At 37.2% G+C, this 17620-nt stretch overlaps 1 protein-coding gene across 7 annotated transcripts in view; it reads right to left on the minus strand.

Annotated features, from left to right (window-relative positions):
* PCDH9 (protocadherin 9) overlaps positions 1–17620 on the minus strand; it is a 694240-nt gene that overhangs the window by 513144 nt on the left and 163476 nt on the right. The window contains exon 3 of one of the 7 annotated variants that reach the window (XM_033004118.2): positions 200–1572. The exons of the other annotated variants lie outside the window; for them this stretch is intronic. Within the exon in view, the coding sequence (XP_032860009.1) occupies positions 1552–1572 (21 nt within the window). The 3' untranslated portion in view covers positions 200–1551. Of the gene's footprint in view, positions 1–199; positions 1573–17620 lie in introns of those variants that run through there. 7 annotated transcript variants of the gene reach the window in all.

Genomic DNA, 17620 nt, shown 5'->3' on the forward strand with positions numbered 1-17620 from the left:
GAGAACCAAGAAGCCTTTATGAAGAGCACTGATAAATCTTTTCTATGCTCACATTAATTTTGATATAGGTTCTCGACAAAAAGAAAATAAAAATATTCTGAAAAAAAAAATGTTCCTATTCTGCACTGGAATATTATCAGGATACATATTTATTTCAGACAGCATTTCATTGCATATTTATTGGTACATTTTATCATAGTGGGTTTACATGAAAAATAGTGGGCTACAGGCTTCATTTAATGAGTGACAGCCTCCTAGAGATGTTGAAAAGTATTCTGTGATATTCTCCCAAATGGCAATGCACCATTAAAAAGGCATATATTTATCTCTTAATACTATCGGAATACACACACATTTCAAGAGATATATTAACCCACAGCAAATGCAAAGCCTGGATATTTTCAGTAAGCCAGCAGCAGGCACAGTATTCTCACTGTTTTCCATATGCATTGTTTCTGCAAAACTCAGCCTTCAATCACTTAACGTTAAGTCATTTTCCTAGGTTTGGCTGGCAAACTGTAAACACTTGTATAACTTTTTATTAGGTTGCTGCTTATTTTGCAAATATTGTGAAAAGCATTCAGCTTTGACTTGTTCACTGCAGTGAGCTCATATTTTTGGTATACTTTTTTTCTTTTCCTCTAAATTTTTTTAAATGGCACACAGTGCAGTTTCTGTTTTTATATTTGATGCAAAAGTGTCATTCATATAACATTATGTTCATTAATAGGTGTGACTGTACAATTTATGTTCTATCCCTGTCACCTTCTTATGTTGCACAAGCACTGTGGTCCAAAATTAAGTGAAGAGCACTTAGTTTTCTTCCTATTATTCCTTCATATAAGAAACTCTATTTATTTTTGATTGTGCTATATTATACTGATAATTTTGTGTTTCCATGCATGAAAAAAAAAGTGACTGTCGTGAGTTTTACTGTTGCTCTCTTATAATTCAGCATCCTATATATGACTATATCAAAATAGCTTGCTCAAGGAAAAAAAATATATATAGTATATATACACCCATGTACATACACAGATATATATGTGTGCATATATATATATATATGTATAACTGGTCTACAGATAGCCATATATTCCATGTTCTCCCTTCAAATCTTATTAGGCTTCAGTACTAGTTGTAGAGAGGTTACTAGCATTTTAATAGGCTCATTCAGAAAAGAAAGACTCAATACCTGTGTTCAAACTCCACTCCACCCAAAATAGTTTGGTGTAGGGTTGGGTGGACTATGGTAAGGAAAATACTGTATTTCCTTCAGTAATATCACGAGAAGTTCTAGTTGTCCTTACAGTTCCTTTATCAAACAGGTAGGGTCTGAGTTGCAGGTGACTTATCACATTTCCACCAGAATGTTCAGGATCTCTTTTAGTGTCCATTCTGAATTCAAGGCAGTGGCATACATCTGTGCAAGGTGTCCCAAGCAGTCTGAGGAGCCTTCCTCTGTGCAAGCAATCCTCTTTGTGAAGAAAGGTGGTGGAGTCTGTTGCATAATGTAGGCAGTCAGGGCTGATGAAGCGGACATAGACTCTCTCAGGGAGAGGATGGGGAACACTTGAGAGAAAGAGAGAGAGATACCAGGAAATAAGCAGGCCTAGGGGATGTCAGGACATACAAAGACTCAAAATAAGTGTGCCTTTCCCCTTTTCCACAAGACCTTTGTGGATTCCAAACCTTAAAATATCTTGGATCATAACAGATTTTGAAAGAAAGTCTGGAAAATTAGACTGCTTATGTCTGCCTAGACCTTACCACTACTTTCCTTTTTTTTCTTATTTTCACACAGTCTTAGGTGTAAGAAGTAGACTCTCATACTCCTGCCTATTTAGACTGGTTATATTCCTGTTTTTTAGGATTATCACCCAGACAGCATTAAAAACTGCTATGTTAAAAGCTTGCTCCCATCTTAATTTTGAATATGTCTGCCCAACATACTGAATGAATTAACTACTTTTCCATCCTCTGTCCTTAATTCCCATACTTGTGGTCACAAAGAACATAGCTGTCTCTCAGAGACTTAGCTTTAATCGTAAAGGTATCCGGTGCTTAAACTGATTAGAGTAACTGAATAAATGTGGCAAGAAAATGTTCCTCTCAAGAGACTAACTCAGTCTCCATTTCAGTCAGAGACTGAGTAATTTTGGGATAGGATGCAAAATGCAGCAAAACTTTTCTCAAAGAAAAAAATGCATATATTTTGTTGTTTTTCATTGTAGCAAAAATTCAACATCAGGGTGCTTCAAGGTACCATACAAAGACAAGGTGTTCAAAATGTATTACTTAACATTAAAAAAAAAAAAAAAAAAAAAAAGAGTGAAGAGCACTGTGGCAAAATTTGCGGATAACACACAAAAATTCTGTTAACCAAGTCTGAAGAAGACAGAAAATTTCAGTGTTAACTGACCAAGCTAGATGGATGAGCCATCTTATCTTAAAAGAGGTGAAAAACATTTAGTTAAATTAAAAGTAATGTATATTGGTGGAAAAAAAAAAAAAATCTGTAACAAATCATTTACTTTACTAGAGATCTCAATTAAGAGCACCAACTTAGGAAAAACACCTGGGCCTCACTGCAGACAGCTCAATGAAGAGCCCTCCTTGATGTGCAGCTGCAGTCAAAAAAAGCAAGTAAAATGTTAAGATGCATAAGAAATGAGTTGAGGAGTAAGAAAGAAAATATAATGTCATTATATGAATCAATAATTTTCCCTCCTCTGGAATAGTGTGAAGTACTGGTCACCCCATCACAAAAAAAGATATTACTGAATTAGAAGGCATTCAGAGAAGAGCGATTGTGATAATTAGGCATATAGAGAAGCCTTCATATGAAAAGACTGAAAAAAAATGGAATTGTTAACCTTAGAAAAAAAGATGAATAAGGAGGGATATGATGAAAGTATAAAAATGGTAAGTGACAAAGAGAAAATAGATCAGGAGCTTCTGTAGTCCTGCATCTCATAATTCAAGAACAAAAGGACACTAAGTGAAAGTGAAAAGCAGCAGCTCCAAATCTGATAAAAGAACATACTTTTTAATGCAGCACATAATTAGATTATGGAACTCAATGCCACAGGATGTCACTGATGTCAAGACCTTACCAAGATTCAAAGAAGGACTTGGCACTTACAGCTCTTGATATTCTTGGGAATCTTACACAGACTAACCGTTAAAAAGTTTTGAAAGAGGTTAGATGCCATGTTTCATGAATTAAAAGACAATACTTTCAAAAAGAATTTGGAGAAAAGTTCCCTGGAAGTGGAGTTTCCCATCTTTGGCTATTTGATTATTTTGTTCTTTGATTTGCTTGTTTTGTCTGCATTTTCTTTTGAGACATCTGGACAGTCTTGGAGGGAGACTGCGTAATAATGAATCACAATTCTGATACATTTAGTATTATCCTAGTACTACCCTAGTATTTTAATATCTCCTATAAGATCCTAGTATTAGGACTTTGGTCTCCCCCTTTTGCAGAATAATTGTCCTATGGTCTATTGTATTCCACTCCATTCCAGTTAGGTGACTGGATTTGTCACACATTGTCAATTAGTATAACCATTGCTGTACACTATATAGCACTGTGCATGTGTTTGGAGCAACGGTGAAATTTCTAGATGCAGAACCAAATACATTTTTGCTGTGGCAGCTATACAATTGATTCCATGTGTCCCAATTGTCTTCAAGCCCTACCTTAACCTCCAGCAATGCTATTGACATCTTGCTTCACATCCTGCAGCTGGAAGACATACGCAATGTCTCCAAACAAGAGACTCTTTGCTTCTTATGCTTCCTATTCTGCACAGTTTCTTTACCACATTTTTTCTCCTTTCTGCCTGTCTTGTTGCTCAGAGAGATAAGGTATTCCTCTTCCCTCTTTTGTTCTTAAACTATTTATTTTCTAATTCATTAGTTTTTCTTCCCCTAGTTCTTTCCTATATGAAGACTTTCAGTGCAAGTAAATAATAATAGTTACAAGTATAAAAGAGACTTTCCTCAAATCAAATCTGTTAACTGAAAACTGAATCAAAAAGAGTGTAAAAGATACTTGGTAGAAGCAGGATCATTGATTTTGAACAGTATTCTCAAATAATTCTTCCTTCCACTGTTATTAATTTCATTACATTCTCAAAGCCGGGGGGGCGGTGCGGTGCACGAAAACCTTTATTGTAAGTATCTGTTAGAGGTTTCAGAGGAAAACGGTAGTAGTCTATTTATTATTATTGGTATTATACTAAAAGCCAGTTTAATTATATAGCATTAAAACCACCTACAATTTTCAAAGATTCAGATTAAACTGACTTGTCAGAGGCCTCATTCAATAGAAGCTATTAAACTAGATAGCAAGGAGATAAACCATACTGGTACCTTTATAGAGGTTCAATTAACTGCTACTATTGCTTTCATCTGACACCTACCCACCACAACTTACTCTGGTAAATTCTGTGGGGATTTGAGGGTAACTAGAAAGTAAGTGAAGATATTGGGAGTGGGGGCACATAGAACAGCTGCATTTGTAGGGCAAGCTGGGTCAACGAAGTGCTGGAGGGCTGTAGCTGCCTTAAAGAGAAGCTGAATTCAGACAGTGCTCACAAAATGGACACTGCAGAGAGACTGTGAAGACACCTGACCCAGGGATATCACTTGAGAAAAGATGGGCAGTCCCAGCTGAGCTAAGATGTGACTAGCCTCTACAAAGAAAGGTGTGGGGTGTGGTACGCTTTGTCTCCTCTCCTTCCCTAACAAACTGGAGGTTTTCAAGATACAGTTGGACAGGGTGCTAGATAATCTCATCAAGTCTCCCTTTCCCACAAAAGGTTGGACCAGATGACCTTTCAAGGTCCCTTCCAACATGGGCTGTTCTATGATTCCATGAATTACCTCTGCTTTGGTATTGCTTATTTTTCTCAGTTTTCAGAGGCATGACTCACTAATCAGACATGGTCCTATGATTTTCTCCCTTTTTCCAGAAAAAAAAAAAAAAAAAAAAAAAAAAAGACTAGCATAAAAAGCTTATGTTCTACCTTTTCCATTCATCATATAGTTTAGATATATCTGAGGATTTAGTTAGTCTGCAAGATGGGTTTTAGGCTGAATCTAGTCCACAGAACACGTACTGAACACACTCTGGCATAAATATGCTATTGTAGTACAACGTTCAATAGAAAAAGAGGCAGAGCTGGTTATCAACAACAAGGAATTTAATTTTAAAAGCCTAGAAGAAATAGATCCTATATTATGTGGGATAATAAAAAGTATGAATACTCCTCATCTCACAGTAATCTGAGAGGTGTTTCCAGCTTATGAGTATTTACTAACATGAGATCAAGATAATTGGTATATGTATTGTTCATCACCTTTTAAATTGTTATTAAGACTTAATTATCATTGTTAACAATTCCACAATCATGAAACCATGAAATACCTTTAATTTGAAAGCCACGTACTGGAAAAAGAATGGTATTGTATTTTTTCTTATTAAGTACTACAAAACCACAAAAAATACACTCTAATGCTGCATAAATACCGTATTTCCAGCCATATTTCTTCCATTTTATCTTTACTAACAACCACTTAATTTTAAGTTAGCTTCTTTCTTGATATTTCATATTGTGAAAGAAGTAGCACAGCATCTTATCAGGAAGACAGATTTATGTAATTGATCACTATTTTGCAACAAGAAGTTTTCACCTACATGCTCATGCTACCTGTCCAAGTCTGCCAGCCTATCTTTTCAAGTCAAGTCCTCTGTTCTAAATTTTGTCATCAGTTAAAAAGCATGGCCTGAAGTCAAACATTATTTTCATATGAAAAATCTACACAATTACTGAAAACTATTCCAACTAATTTACTTTCCCTTTCTTAGCAAAGAAGCATAAATGTCATCCAACTATTAAAATAAAAGATAAAATATTTCATTATGGTTATGCAAAATTAGGTTTCCCACAGTAACATTACCTCATTCATGTTATACAAATACATTCTATTGTCTTGTTTTGCATATTAAATCTAAACAACATATTGTAGTTTTTTTCCCTATACCTCATATTGTGTATATGTTATTTTGCTATACATAGTGCCTGGTATGGACAAATAAATACACTTCTCTTACCATTAAAACAATCTTCTTGTGTTAGACGTTCAGATCCAATTAGATAAGGTAGAAATGTGCATGGAATAAAATATGGAAGGGATAGATTTTAACATCTCAGCTGCAGAAAGGGCACACTGTTTTGTTTGGTGTCATTGTATACTTGAAAATGAGTTTTGGAAGAAGTACCAATGAGAAGTAGATCACATCTGCTTCCATTATGGCAAATGTCTTTTTAGAACAGAAAAGAGAATTCATGCATATTTTAAATGACAAAAAAAGTGAATGTGCAGAATGCTACAAGACCCCACTCAGCACTTCTAAAAAGTGAACCTTCCAAACCTGGAAATGTCACTTACCCAATTACAAGCTAGGCTTCAGTACCAAAGGTCAAACTTATGGATGCTCTTGAGCGTACTGAAACAAAAGCCTACTGAGTTTTATGCTTTCCAGCCTATTACAAATGTATCGATACAATATACACAATCATATGCAATTCTATACAGAACTCTTTCCTTTGCTTCTAGCTTTCTCTACACATTATTGGGATTTGGCATACACTACACATTACCCTCAACCCAAAAGTTATTTTTTTTTCCCCTCACTACAGGAGATTGAGCTATGCTTAATAGTTCTGAATTGGTTTTCCTAAGGCTGAAAAGCATTTTTTTCTCAGACATTTCAATCAGGAATGGTGTGATTGGAAGACACCAGTGGTAAAGGACAGCTTTTTTATTTTGTAGTATTCATCAGGATATAAGCCACATTTCCATGAAAATGGTTAAGTAATTGGAAAATCTTAACCATATTAAATATAAGTCTAAAAATAACATACTTCAGCATACTTACAAACGTAACTTAAATATATGGGTTATGCATACATAACTTTTTTTTCTCTTTTTTTTTTTTTTTTTTAATCCTAAAATAAACCATAGGGTTCCATCAACAGCAAAGATAATAACAAATTCTCTGCTTCTACTGTCCCATAAACTTAATTTTGGGTATTATTGCATAGATTATTATCTGTTATTATTTCCTTTATCCACACCTACTGTCTGATATGAAATGAACATTAATATTTTCCAATTTTAAAATGTAGGTAATATCAGATTTGTAATGGCTTCCACAAAACTACTCCTGTCTCAAAATCAGCCTCTACTCAGGACTCCAAAGTGTCCAAGGGCCCAGATGTGCAGTCCTTATCCATATAATTAATACCATGATATTTGCTATTTACATGTGTAAGGTGTTTGTAGGATGAGGTCTGAAATCACGATTTTGTTCTTAGCCAGTATTTATTTAACCAGAAAGGTCAGTTTTCTAAGTCCTAAGTTTAAAGGGGGTATTACAGAATGGTCATCTTATGCTACACAGTGGACAACTACTACACAGGATTTTTGACTGGTTGAGTTTTCTGTTTGTTTGTGTTCCCTGTTACTATCATTGCTAGTAAGTGGAATTGGAATTATGAAAAAGCAAAGTAATCTCTGGGGTGATAAGACTTTGCTAAACCACTGCTGAGATATTCTGGATCATTCTTTTACTCAGTTTATGAAATGCATTGGGTTTTCAGTTCATGTAACCAGAGCTATCTATTGAACTGTTTTTCTTCATTTGCCTTCTCCTAATCTCCAAAACTGTCAGTGTCCAGATAAGAACAGTATTTTTAGTTCACTTGCTTCTTCCAAAAGATTTAGAAGTAGAAAGCAGCTAGTTATCTCACCAGAAGAAGATGCAAGTGGACATCATTATCACAAGAGACTTCTGTGACTTACCAGCATAACTCCTGAGGTACTTAATGCGTTCTTTGCCTCAGTCTTTAATAGTAAGACCAGTTGTTCTTTGGGTACCCAGCCCCCTGAGCTGGAAGACAGGGATGGAAGGCAGAATGAAGCCCCCATAATCCAAGGGGAAATGGTTAGTGGTCTGCTACGCCACTTAGACACAAACAAGTCTATGGGGCTGGGTGGGATCCACCCAAGGGTACTGAGGGAGCTGGCGGAAGTGCTCAGCAAGACACTTGCAATCATGTATCAGCAGACCTGTCTAACTGGGGAGGTCCCAGTTGACTGGAGGCTAGCAAATGTGACACCCATCTACAAGAAGGGCTGAGAGGAGGATCCGGAGAACTACAGGCCTGTCGGTCTAACCTCGGTGCTGGGGAAGGTTATGGAGCTGATCATCCTGAGTGCCATCACACGGCATGTGCAGGACAACCAGGTGATCAGGCCCAGTCAGCATGGGATTATGAAAGGCAGGTCCTCCTTGACTAACCTGATCTCCTTCTATGACCCACTTAGTGGATGAGGGAAAGGCTGTGGATGTTGTCTACCTAGACTTTAGTAAAGCCTTTGACACTGTTCTTTGTTCTGTGTATTCTGACATGGCATTCTCTTGAAGAAACTTGCTGCTCATGCCTTGGACGGGCATACTCTTCACTGGGTAAAAAACTGGCTGGATGGCCAGGCCCAAACAGCTGCGATGAATGGAGTTAAATCCTGTTGGTGGCTGGTCACAAGTGGTGCTCCCCAGGGCTCAGTACTGGGGCCAGTTCTGTTTTATATCTTTATCAACGATCTGAATGAGGGGATCGAGCGCACCCTCAGTAAGTTTGTAGGCGACACCAAGTTCGGTGGGAGTGTTGATCTGCTTGAGGGTAGGAAGGCTCTACAGAGGGATCTGGACAGGCTGGATCAATGCGCTGAGGCCCACCGTGTGAGGTTCAACAAGGCTCAGTGCCAGGTCCTGCACTTGGGTCACAACAACCCCGTGCAACACTACAGGCTTGGAGAAGAGTGGCTGCAAAGCTGCCTGGCACAAAAGGACCTGGGGGTATTGGTTGACAGCCAGCTGAATCTGAGCTGGCAGGGTGCCCAGGTGGCCAAGAATGCCAACAGCATCCTGACTTGTATCAGGAATAGTGTGGCCAGCCAGACTGGGAAAGTGATCGTCCCCCTGTACTCAGCACCGGTGAGGCTGCACCTTGAATGCTGTGTTCAATTTTGGGCCCCTCACTACAAGAAAGACATTGAGGTGCTGGAGCGTGTCCAAAGAAGGGAAACAAAGCTGGTGAAGGGTCTAGAGCACAAGTCTTATGAGGAGCAGCTGAGGGAGCTGAGGTTGTTTAGCCTGGAGAAGAGGAGGCTCTGGGGAAACCTTGTCGCTCTCTACGACTACCTGAGAGGAGGTTGTAGCGAGGTGGATGTTGGTCTCTTCTCCCAGGTAACAAGTGATAGAATGAGAAGAAATGGCTTCAGGTTGCACCAGGGGAGGTTTTGACTGGTTATTAGGAAGAATTTCTCACCAAAAAGGTTGTCAAGCATTGGAACAGGCTGCCCAGGGAAGTGGTTGAGTCACCATCCCTGGAGGTATTTAGAAGACATGTATATGTGGCACTTAGGGACATGGTTTAGTTGTGGACTTCGCAGTGCTGGGTTTACTGTTGAACTTGATCTTATAGGTTCTTTCCAACCTAAATGATTCTATGATTCTATGAACTCCTGACTTGAGATGAAGAAGTAAAGATGGGGAAAGTCCTAAATATGTTACAGTTTGAGTTTTTCAACACCTGGATGATGAGGTAAGGTACATTTGGGCTATGGGTATTCTGTCCTCTACCCAAGCTCATAAAGAACTGAGTCTCACAATCACATGGTCACGGGAGAATGAGTCTACTGCAGTTGTAGTCATTTGTATGAAATTATTTAATTCTCACTATTTATTAAGTTCTGCAATGTCCAAGTGGCAAGATTTAGTGCTAACACACGCTGCAATTGCAAGCGAAAAGATAAGCTCTCCACTGTAAATGATACTATGGTGATGAAGAATTGAGACCTGGCATTTGGCATAATTGAAGATATGTATAGGACAAATGGGATGAAGAAATAATTTTGATCAGCAGTGAATAAGTTGTGAAAGAGATAGCAAAAAGTTATTATTGTTCTTGTCAATTTTATCTCTCATTGTCCTTAATTTCTCTGGCCAGATTAGAATTAGTATCTGTTCCTAAACTGTCCATGCCAGCCAAATTACAACACAGTTAACTCCAAATAATGAATAACCTATAAATCAATGATTATTTGTGACTTTGGATGTTTTAGCACACTTTTTCTAAAGCAGAAGTTATGATTGTGCCTTGACTTACCAGAAATCAGTAAAAGGTGTATATTGCCTGACAGAAAGATAGCATTTAGTTGATTTGTGACTTTGCTCTGTCCTACTTCTCTACTTAATGTCTTAGGCAATTTACAGATTTAGTGTTCACAAAAGTGAGGTATTTGAAATAGTATGTTGGTCCCAGCGTTCTGCAAACAGAAAGTGAAATATTTGAAATAGTGTGTTGGTCCCAACATTCTGCAAACAATTACATATCAGCATCCTCCTATAGTTCTTCCAAGGTACTTCTCACGTGTCTTAATGGGCAGTACTTTTGGGCTTTGCAACAGCAACTGGCCTGTTTTGACCATGATAAGCAAACGCCTGAAAAAGATATAGCTTTACTAAGGACCCAGTGAGGCACCCATAACTACTCCTTGTTCAATAGGACTAAATACAATGTTATAGCACTTCTACAAGGAAACTTTATCATGGTTCACTCTGGGTTTTTGCACATATTTACCAATTTCTAATTTGTAAAATTCTTTCTTTTTATTTTGTATTTAATTTAGCCCATTGTCAAGGAGAAATCAACCACAGCAATTTCTTTAGGATCTGAAGTAGACAGAACAAGGTTCTCACTGGGAGGATAAAAAGGATAACGAAATATATACATCAGAGAAGGCAGTATGCAAGAAGCTGAAGCCTGTTAGAAATTCACTCTGTAGCTTGAAAAAGATTTATATTTTTCTCTACAAACCTTTAAACAAGTTATTACTGATACAGAAACCCACTGATACTTACAATCTAAAAAAAAAAAAAAAATAAAATTCAAGAACACTTAATTATAAGGAGGGATTATACAGAACAGGATTACAGTCTGAACATTGTTTGTGAAGGTCATTATTTGCCATTTTTAAGAGCAGTTTAACTATACCCAAATATCTATGACATTATATTATACATCCCCCAAGTGATACTGTATGCACTCAATCTGTCATTCTCAAGGTACTCTGCTGCCCTCGAAAGAAGTAATAGCATTTTAATAAATGAGCTACAAAATCTCATTTCACTTTGGGGAGACTTTCCTACTACTTTACTCTCAACATCGAAGTGGCAGATGCCTTCATCTAAGGGCCATTGTCTATGTGCTCATAGACCAAAGTGCTATATTTGAAATTGTAGGAAGAATTCTCCCTCTGCCCCTTCTCATTTAACAGAAAGTTTGTACTATGTAACCTTCCATGGGGTAGAGCAGAGGATTCATGAGAGAGAATCCTCTCAGCTTGAGGATGTAAAACTCTTTATTATTACCATGACAGAATTCTCATTTTCCAAGCATACTTTGTCTCTTGCAGAATATACAAGGTTTAAATGCAGATGCAAACAAAAACTCATTAATGACTCAAATCAACAGCTGCCATTGATCGTTAAAACCTAAATGCAGTGACTTCTAAATCTTAAAATGACACAGCAGCTGTGCATTTTGGGAAACGGGAGAAACTGTGACTATAACAATGCATTAATATTTTCTTCCTTCTACCTATGTATTGCTGAGAATTTTCTCGTTAAAATTAAAAGAACAACATAGCCTTTGTTTGACATTTTCAAGCTATCTATCTGATAAAAAAAAGAGAAATGTTCCAGTTTTTTATTGATGTCTGTCATACACCACTTCCTCAATGTCTATGTAGTTTGCTTTCACTCTGCAAAGAGTTGCTTGAAAAGCAACTTGGAAAATTTCTCCCATTATTTTTAAAGCATAAGATTTTGTAAATCCCTATGTTCTCTAAAGCAGCACATCTTACTAGGCTACAAAATTTGAAATGCTATGACATTTTTACATAAATGAACCTAAAACATCACTTGCTAGTAATGGATAAGAATGCAAACTCGGCCCAAGTTGTAGGCAATGGCCACTACTGAGACCCACTGACTTCATCACTCATCATTGCAGATAATGATGTTATCTGGCAATTAAAGATATAAAGTAAAATAACAACAAAAAAAATATAACCTAAAAAAATCAATTGGCCATTACCTGAGATCCCTAACTTTCATAAAAAAGTGGCTTATCTCTATTTCTCAATTTAAATCCTATGTATTTAATTGGAACTGAGAAAGATCCTAACATAGCAAAAAAAAAAAAAAAAAAAAATCCCATTCAGAAACAACAAGAAAAACAACAACAGATAAAAAAAATCATGGTTAAAAATATTTTAGATCTAAATTTAACTCATAAAACCACAATTTGGAACAGGTGTTTATGCAATCTTTTCAATTTGCTGTGACATGCAATATGTGATCTGATTGAAACAAAATAATAACCAGTCAAATCATTGTCAAGTACCTAAAATGACTGTGTGTTGCAAATGAGTTCTCAGGGAAGTCAATGGGAATTAACAGGTGGCTCCATCCCAAATTACCTGTGACAAAGGAAATGCAACTGGATTTTTGCATGGCAGTAATACTAGCTGCCTAAGAGGGCAGAATTTAGGAAAAGGCTAACAGCTGCAACTATTCGCAAATCCAAAAAATGGGAGAAAGCAAGCACATCCATCTCACAGGTGTAAGTTGTCCACCTCAGAAAGCTCACCAATTCACCTGCCAGGTGTGTTGAAATATTATTCCTTAGCTAAACTCCCTCCAGCACCGCACGTCCCAGTCTCTGCAAGAACTGATACATCACTTATCTTTCAGGAGGTTAATGAGCAAACTCTTAATAAATTATGGCTTTGTACCTTTTTTTACACTTTGGTGATGTAAATACTACCATTTTGATCTGTTAGTGCTTTGGTACTGCTCTGTGTTAAAGAAAACCAGTGGCAAATCAGGCCTCAAGAATTGTTCCTCATAAATTCTCTGTGATGTAAATGGCTCTATCTGGTTTAAAGTAAAAAGCAGCACATGCACTGTAACACCTTGGAAAAAAAAATTATTTGCGAAGAGCAAGTAAATGCAATCTCACAAACAGTACTTACCCAGTCACTGTAAATTAGAAGTCCCTCCTTTTTCCATTCGCTTCAGTCTGAATCTCAGTCATTATTTCAGTATAATTCCAAGGACAAGTGTCCTGGTTGGGGCTGGACTAGAGTTTCTGTTGGTTTGGCAGCTGGAGAAGTGCTGCAGCACACTGAGACCCCAGGGGCTCCCCAGGGCCCAGTGCCCTCACCTGTGTGCGGGGGCGGGGGGAGCACAGCTGGAGGGCTGGGCCCCGATTGGCCGATAGTCCATGTCACGTGACATTGTGCTCACTGTATAAAGGCAGGAGTGGGCCTGGAGGGGCTCTCCCTTCTGGGAGTGTTGCTGTGGTGCCTTTGTGTTGGGGATCGCTGGCTGTGAGCAGGTGGGTGTTGGTCAGTGGGAGGTGAGCAGCTGTATTGTACATTACCTGCTGATACTGCTGTCAGCGTATTGTTTTGTTATTAAACTGTTTTTATCTCAACCCGTGAGTCTCCCTTTGCCCCTCCCATTCCCTCCCCATTCCTAAGTGGGGGGAGGGTGGGTGAGGGACTGCGGGGCATTTAGCTGCTGACCAGGATCAAACTATGACAACAAGTAGTGTGGGTATGCTCCAGGGCTCTGTACTGGAAGACTATGGAAAACACTGACAACAAGCTGCAGACTTATGATGCATGAATGAAGCAAATGTTCATCACATGGCAGAAAAATCCACTTGACTCTTACTGTTAGACTTGTTTTGCTGTTATTCATTATTTATCCTTTCTCTCACAATCAAGAGAAACAGATCCTAGAGTATCTTCTCAATTTCTTCTTGACTTGTAGGTCTTTACCTAGCTTTCAAGAAGCCGTCTGGCTCTGTACACCAAGAAATATTTTCATAACTAACGTAGTAGTTCTGTTTCAGGCATTTGACTTTTACAGTTTAACTGTCTTCATCACACACAAATTGCTAAATGGCTTTGTGTAGCAAACACATAGAGAGCTGTACCATCTGATCAAGAAATATCTGAGTGGGTATGACTTGTGATCATATTTATTGGCATTTCATTTAAAACCTCTTCTGAATCATCATTTGCATCATCATCTAAGTCTGATCTCTTTTGTTCAATAAGTCAATGCTTCTTGTCTGCTTGTTCTAAAAACAAGAATTCAAAACTCAGGACTCTATTCCTCTACTCAAAAGTGGGGTCAATAAAAATGTGTAGGAGGAGATTCCTCACCTTCATTAACAAGGTTGAAAGGAGCAAAGTTCCCTAGAAGTGGATGAAGACAGGGAACAGCCCATCCACCAAGACAGTAGATATAGTAAACCAATAAAAGCTGGCAGGACACACTGGCACCATAAAAACAAATCCCTTTTGGCTGAAGTGCCTTAAAGATGTCTACAAATGAATAGAGATTTGACAGGAACTCAGGCAAACTTCTTTGTGTAGGGCAAGTGCTGAATACCCATGGCATTTCTAACAAAATGATGTATTAAAAAGTATAATAAAAGATCATGCTTTTGAAGCAGAAGTACAGCAATCCAACTAGTTTTTAATATACTGCAACAATTAATGCTGTCGTGTATATTTATGTTCTGCCATTGCTGGAGAACTTGCTGTTTCTGTTAGAAGAAACAAAGGAGTCATCAAAAATTTCCTTCACACAATCCTGTTTACTTACAGTAAATGTCAGGAAGCATGACTTTGTCGAAAAACTGGATACAAAATACAGTTTACTGTCACAGCTGCAGCCAATAAATCCACTGACCTCTGAACTTCTATTTCAGAAATGCCTCTTATTTCTTCAGGTGGGTAGGTGTGAGTTATGTCATGCAGCCAAATACTTTGTGGCACAGCTTCTACTGTTTCCAGCAGGGCCTACATAAAAGAGTGTTTAATTGTTCCTTCTGTGTAGCCTGAAGGAAATATGGTAAGCCAGCCTACCCAGCAATTTAACCAGGCCTCTGAATAAAGTTAGATACTGAGGTTAAAGAACTTAATTTACCACAGTTTAACAGACTGGTCAGACCCACTGTGAAAGGTATTTCATCTACTACTCCCTTTTTTTTTTTTTTTTGGGACTGCCTTCTGAATTTCATCCCCCACTGAAAAACAAGTTTGTTTGTTACGCCCTGATTTTTCTTTTTTATTTGCCTTTTTTTTTTTTTTCTTTCGTTCCCCTCTCCCAAAGTCAGAAGATCCAGTAAATCCAAGTAGTTACATATAGCCTTTAAAATATATTCTTTTTCATAGAAGTACAAATTTCTATGACTAATTTTCTATAATAGTTTGAGTAGTTTTGAGACTACTAACCTACAATGTGAAGGTCTCACATTAGATATAGGGCAAAACTACACATCTTTAAAAATTTAGCCCAAAATACTCAGTGATACAGATTCCAAACTGATAATATACTTCTGACCACAGGCTGTCACTTCTGTCTGTATTAGGAAGGAGACCCTCTTTCTGTCAGTCATCAAAAACTGAGCATCATTTTCATCCTGACATCAAACTTCCCTCCAGTGAAAAGGAATTTGCTATTGAAGAAGGCTACAGCAGCTCAAAATATTTTAAGTTTATATGGTGAAAATACCTGTTACCAAGAATAAATAAAATTGCATTTCCTTTAGATGTATAATAAATGCTGTTATTATAGTCTTGGAATTTGCCTGGACCATTAACAATAATTAAACAAGATGCTCGTGTTCGCTCTGTTTTAATATTGGTTTAAGTGTCCAGAGTAAAATGGTGATGTTTAATATTTAAATATCAAACACTTTGATTAAACATTAGGGTGTTAAACTAATATCAAGGAAGGCTGAAAATGAGTTTATAAAAGTGTCCATAGGCCTTTTGGGTTGCAATGGACAAAAATGCTTTTTGAAATTTGCCAGGTAGGCATCTTTTCAAAAAGTAGCCTGACCATAAGATCACAAATGTGAACTGTAATTAATAAGCAACATTTCAAAATCTGTACTACTGCTAGGCTATGAAAAAAAGATGAATGTTTACCACAGGAAACAGAATCTGCAGGATTCTTGCTAAAATCAGGTATGAGTACAGCAGCTCAAAGAGTCAGGACAAAAGGTACTCAACATCGACTCACCTTACTTATTCTCTCAAACAAATAATTAACTAGAAATAAATTGAATTCCCTAATAGAAAATATTAAGTTTATAGGTCTCTCAGTCAGGTCTGCAACTTTCTAAATACCTGAGGAATTCCCATAAAATCCACCAGGGTTGGTCCAAATATGCTTCTACACCTTGGAGCCATTATACCTCCTCTCAAGATTCATCCTTCTTCTTTCTCCAGAAATATTATTCTACATCAATCATATGAGTTGAGCTCTCTTTCTCCTGAAAACTCCCATCACAGTAGTTTGAATTCAAACTTCCAAACAAACCTGAAGGGATTTTTCCAAACCAAACCAAAACAACAAAAAAACAGTTCAGATTTTGAGTGAATTGCTCATTGCAAAATATGTCCAAAGGGGTTTGATACCAAAAAAAAAATGAAACAAACAAAACAAAAACAAAAACCAAGAAAATCACTCCCTAGAAGCCAGCTATTTTCAATCCTGAAAAGCTACAAGGATTGCAGACAGGGATAAACATCAGTTGCCTGGGTGCAAATGTAAAAGCCTTCACATTACCCATTTTACATCATAGCTGCAAATTATCAATTTCACTGTATTAAGGAGACAGCATAGTATGCTTCTAGCTTTCAGTCACGTTTAATAAAGAGAAATCCTGATACTGAATGAACAATACCCGTTGGCTACTTTTAAAATAATCCATTGAGAATACTACAATATTCCATATATTTATAACAAGTATTTTGTTTATTTAAGGAAATACCCCAAAGAAACATTACTCTCTTATTTCATGTATATGGAATAAAAATGCAAATAATATAAGTTTAGTTGTTTGGTTTTTTTTTTTTTTTTTTGTGTGGTGATTTGTTTTTTTTTTTGGCTTTAATTATTGGGAACAGTAAAAATATTGTTTAAGACTAGCTGTGTCAGAGTTTTGGATACTAAGTGTGACAGGCTCTGCAGGTGTACATTGCTTTGCTTATTGATACAAATTGAATCTGAACATAGCAATTTATTCAGCAAATCAAACCAATCACTGCACTGCAGTTTTCTCTTTCAGTTCTCATTTCCCAACCAACTACTCTTAACCACTTTGCTACTTCTGCTTTACAGCAAGGTTTCAACTGCTATTAGCAGTTGTTTTATGGTGAGGGTATATGGATTTAAAAAAAAATCTAAAGACTGTTATACCTTTCCATTGCTGTCATTAAATGTTGCATCATTCACATCTGTTCCATACTGGTTGCCCATCTGCAAACACATTACCATTAAATGTATTTCTCTCCCCTAGTAAAAAACTAACCATTGTTATGCCATGCAAAGTATTGAAACAGATTGGGAGTGAAATCTGTTTTAATAAACTGTGAATATTTGTCC

Source organism: Tyto alba, unplaced genomic scaffold, assembly GCF_018691265.1.
Source record: "Tyto alba isolate M040663 unplaced genomic scaffold, T.alba_DEE_v4.0 Super-Scaffold_45, whole genome shotgun sequence".
Taxonomy (NCBI): domain Eukaryota; kingdom Metazoa; phylum Chordata; class Aves; order Strigiformes; family Tytonidae; genus Tyto; species Tyto alba.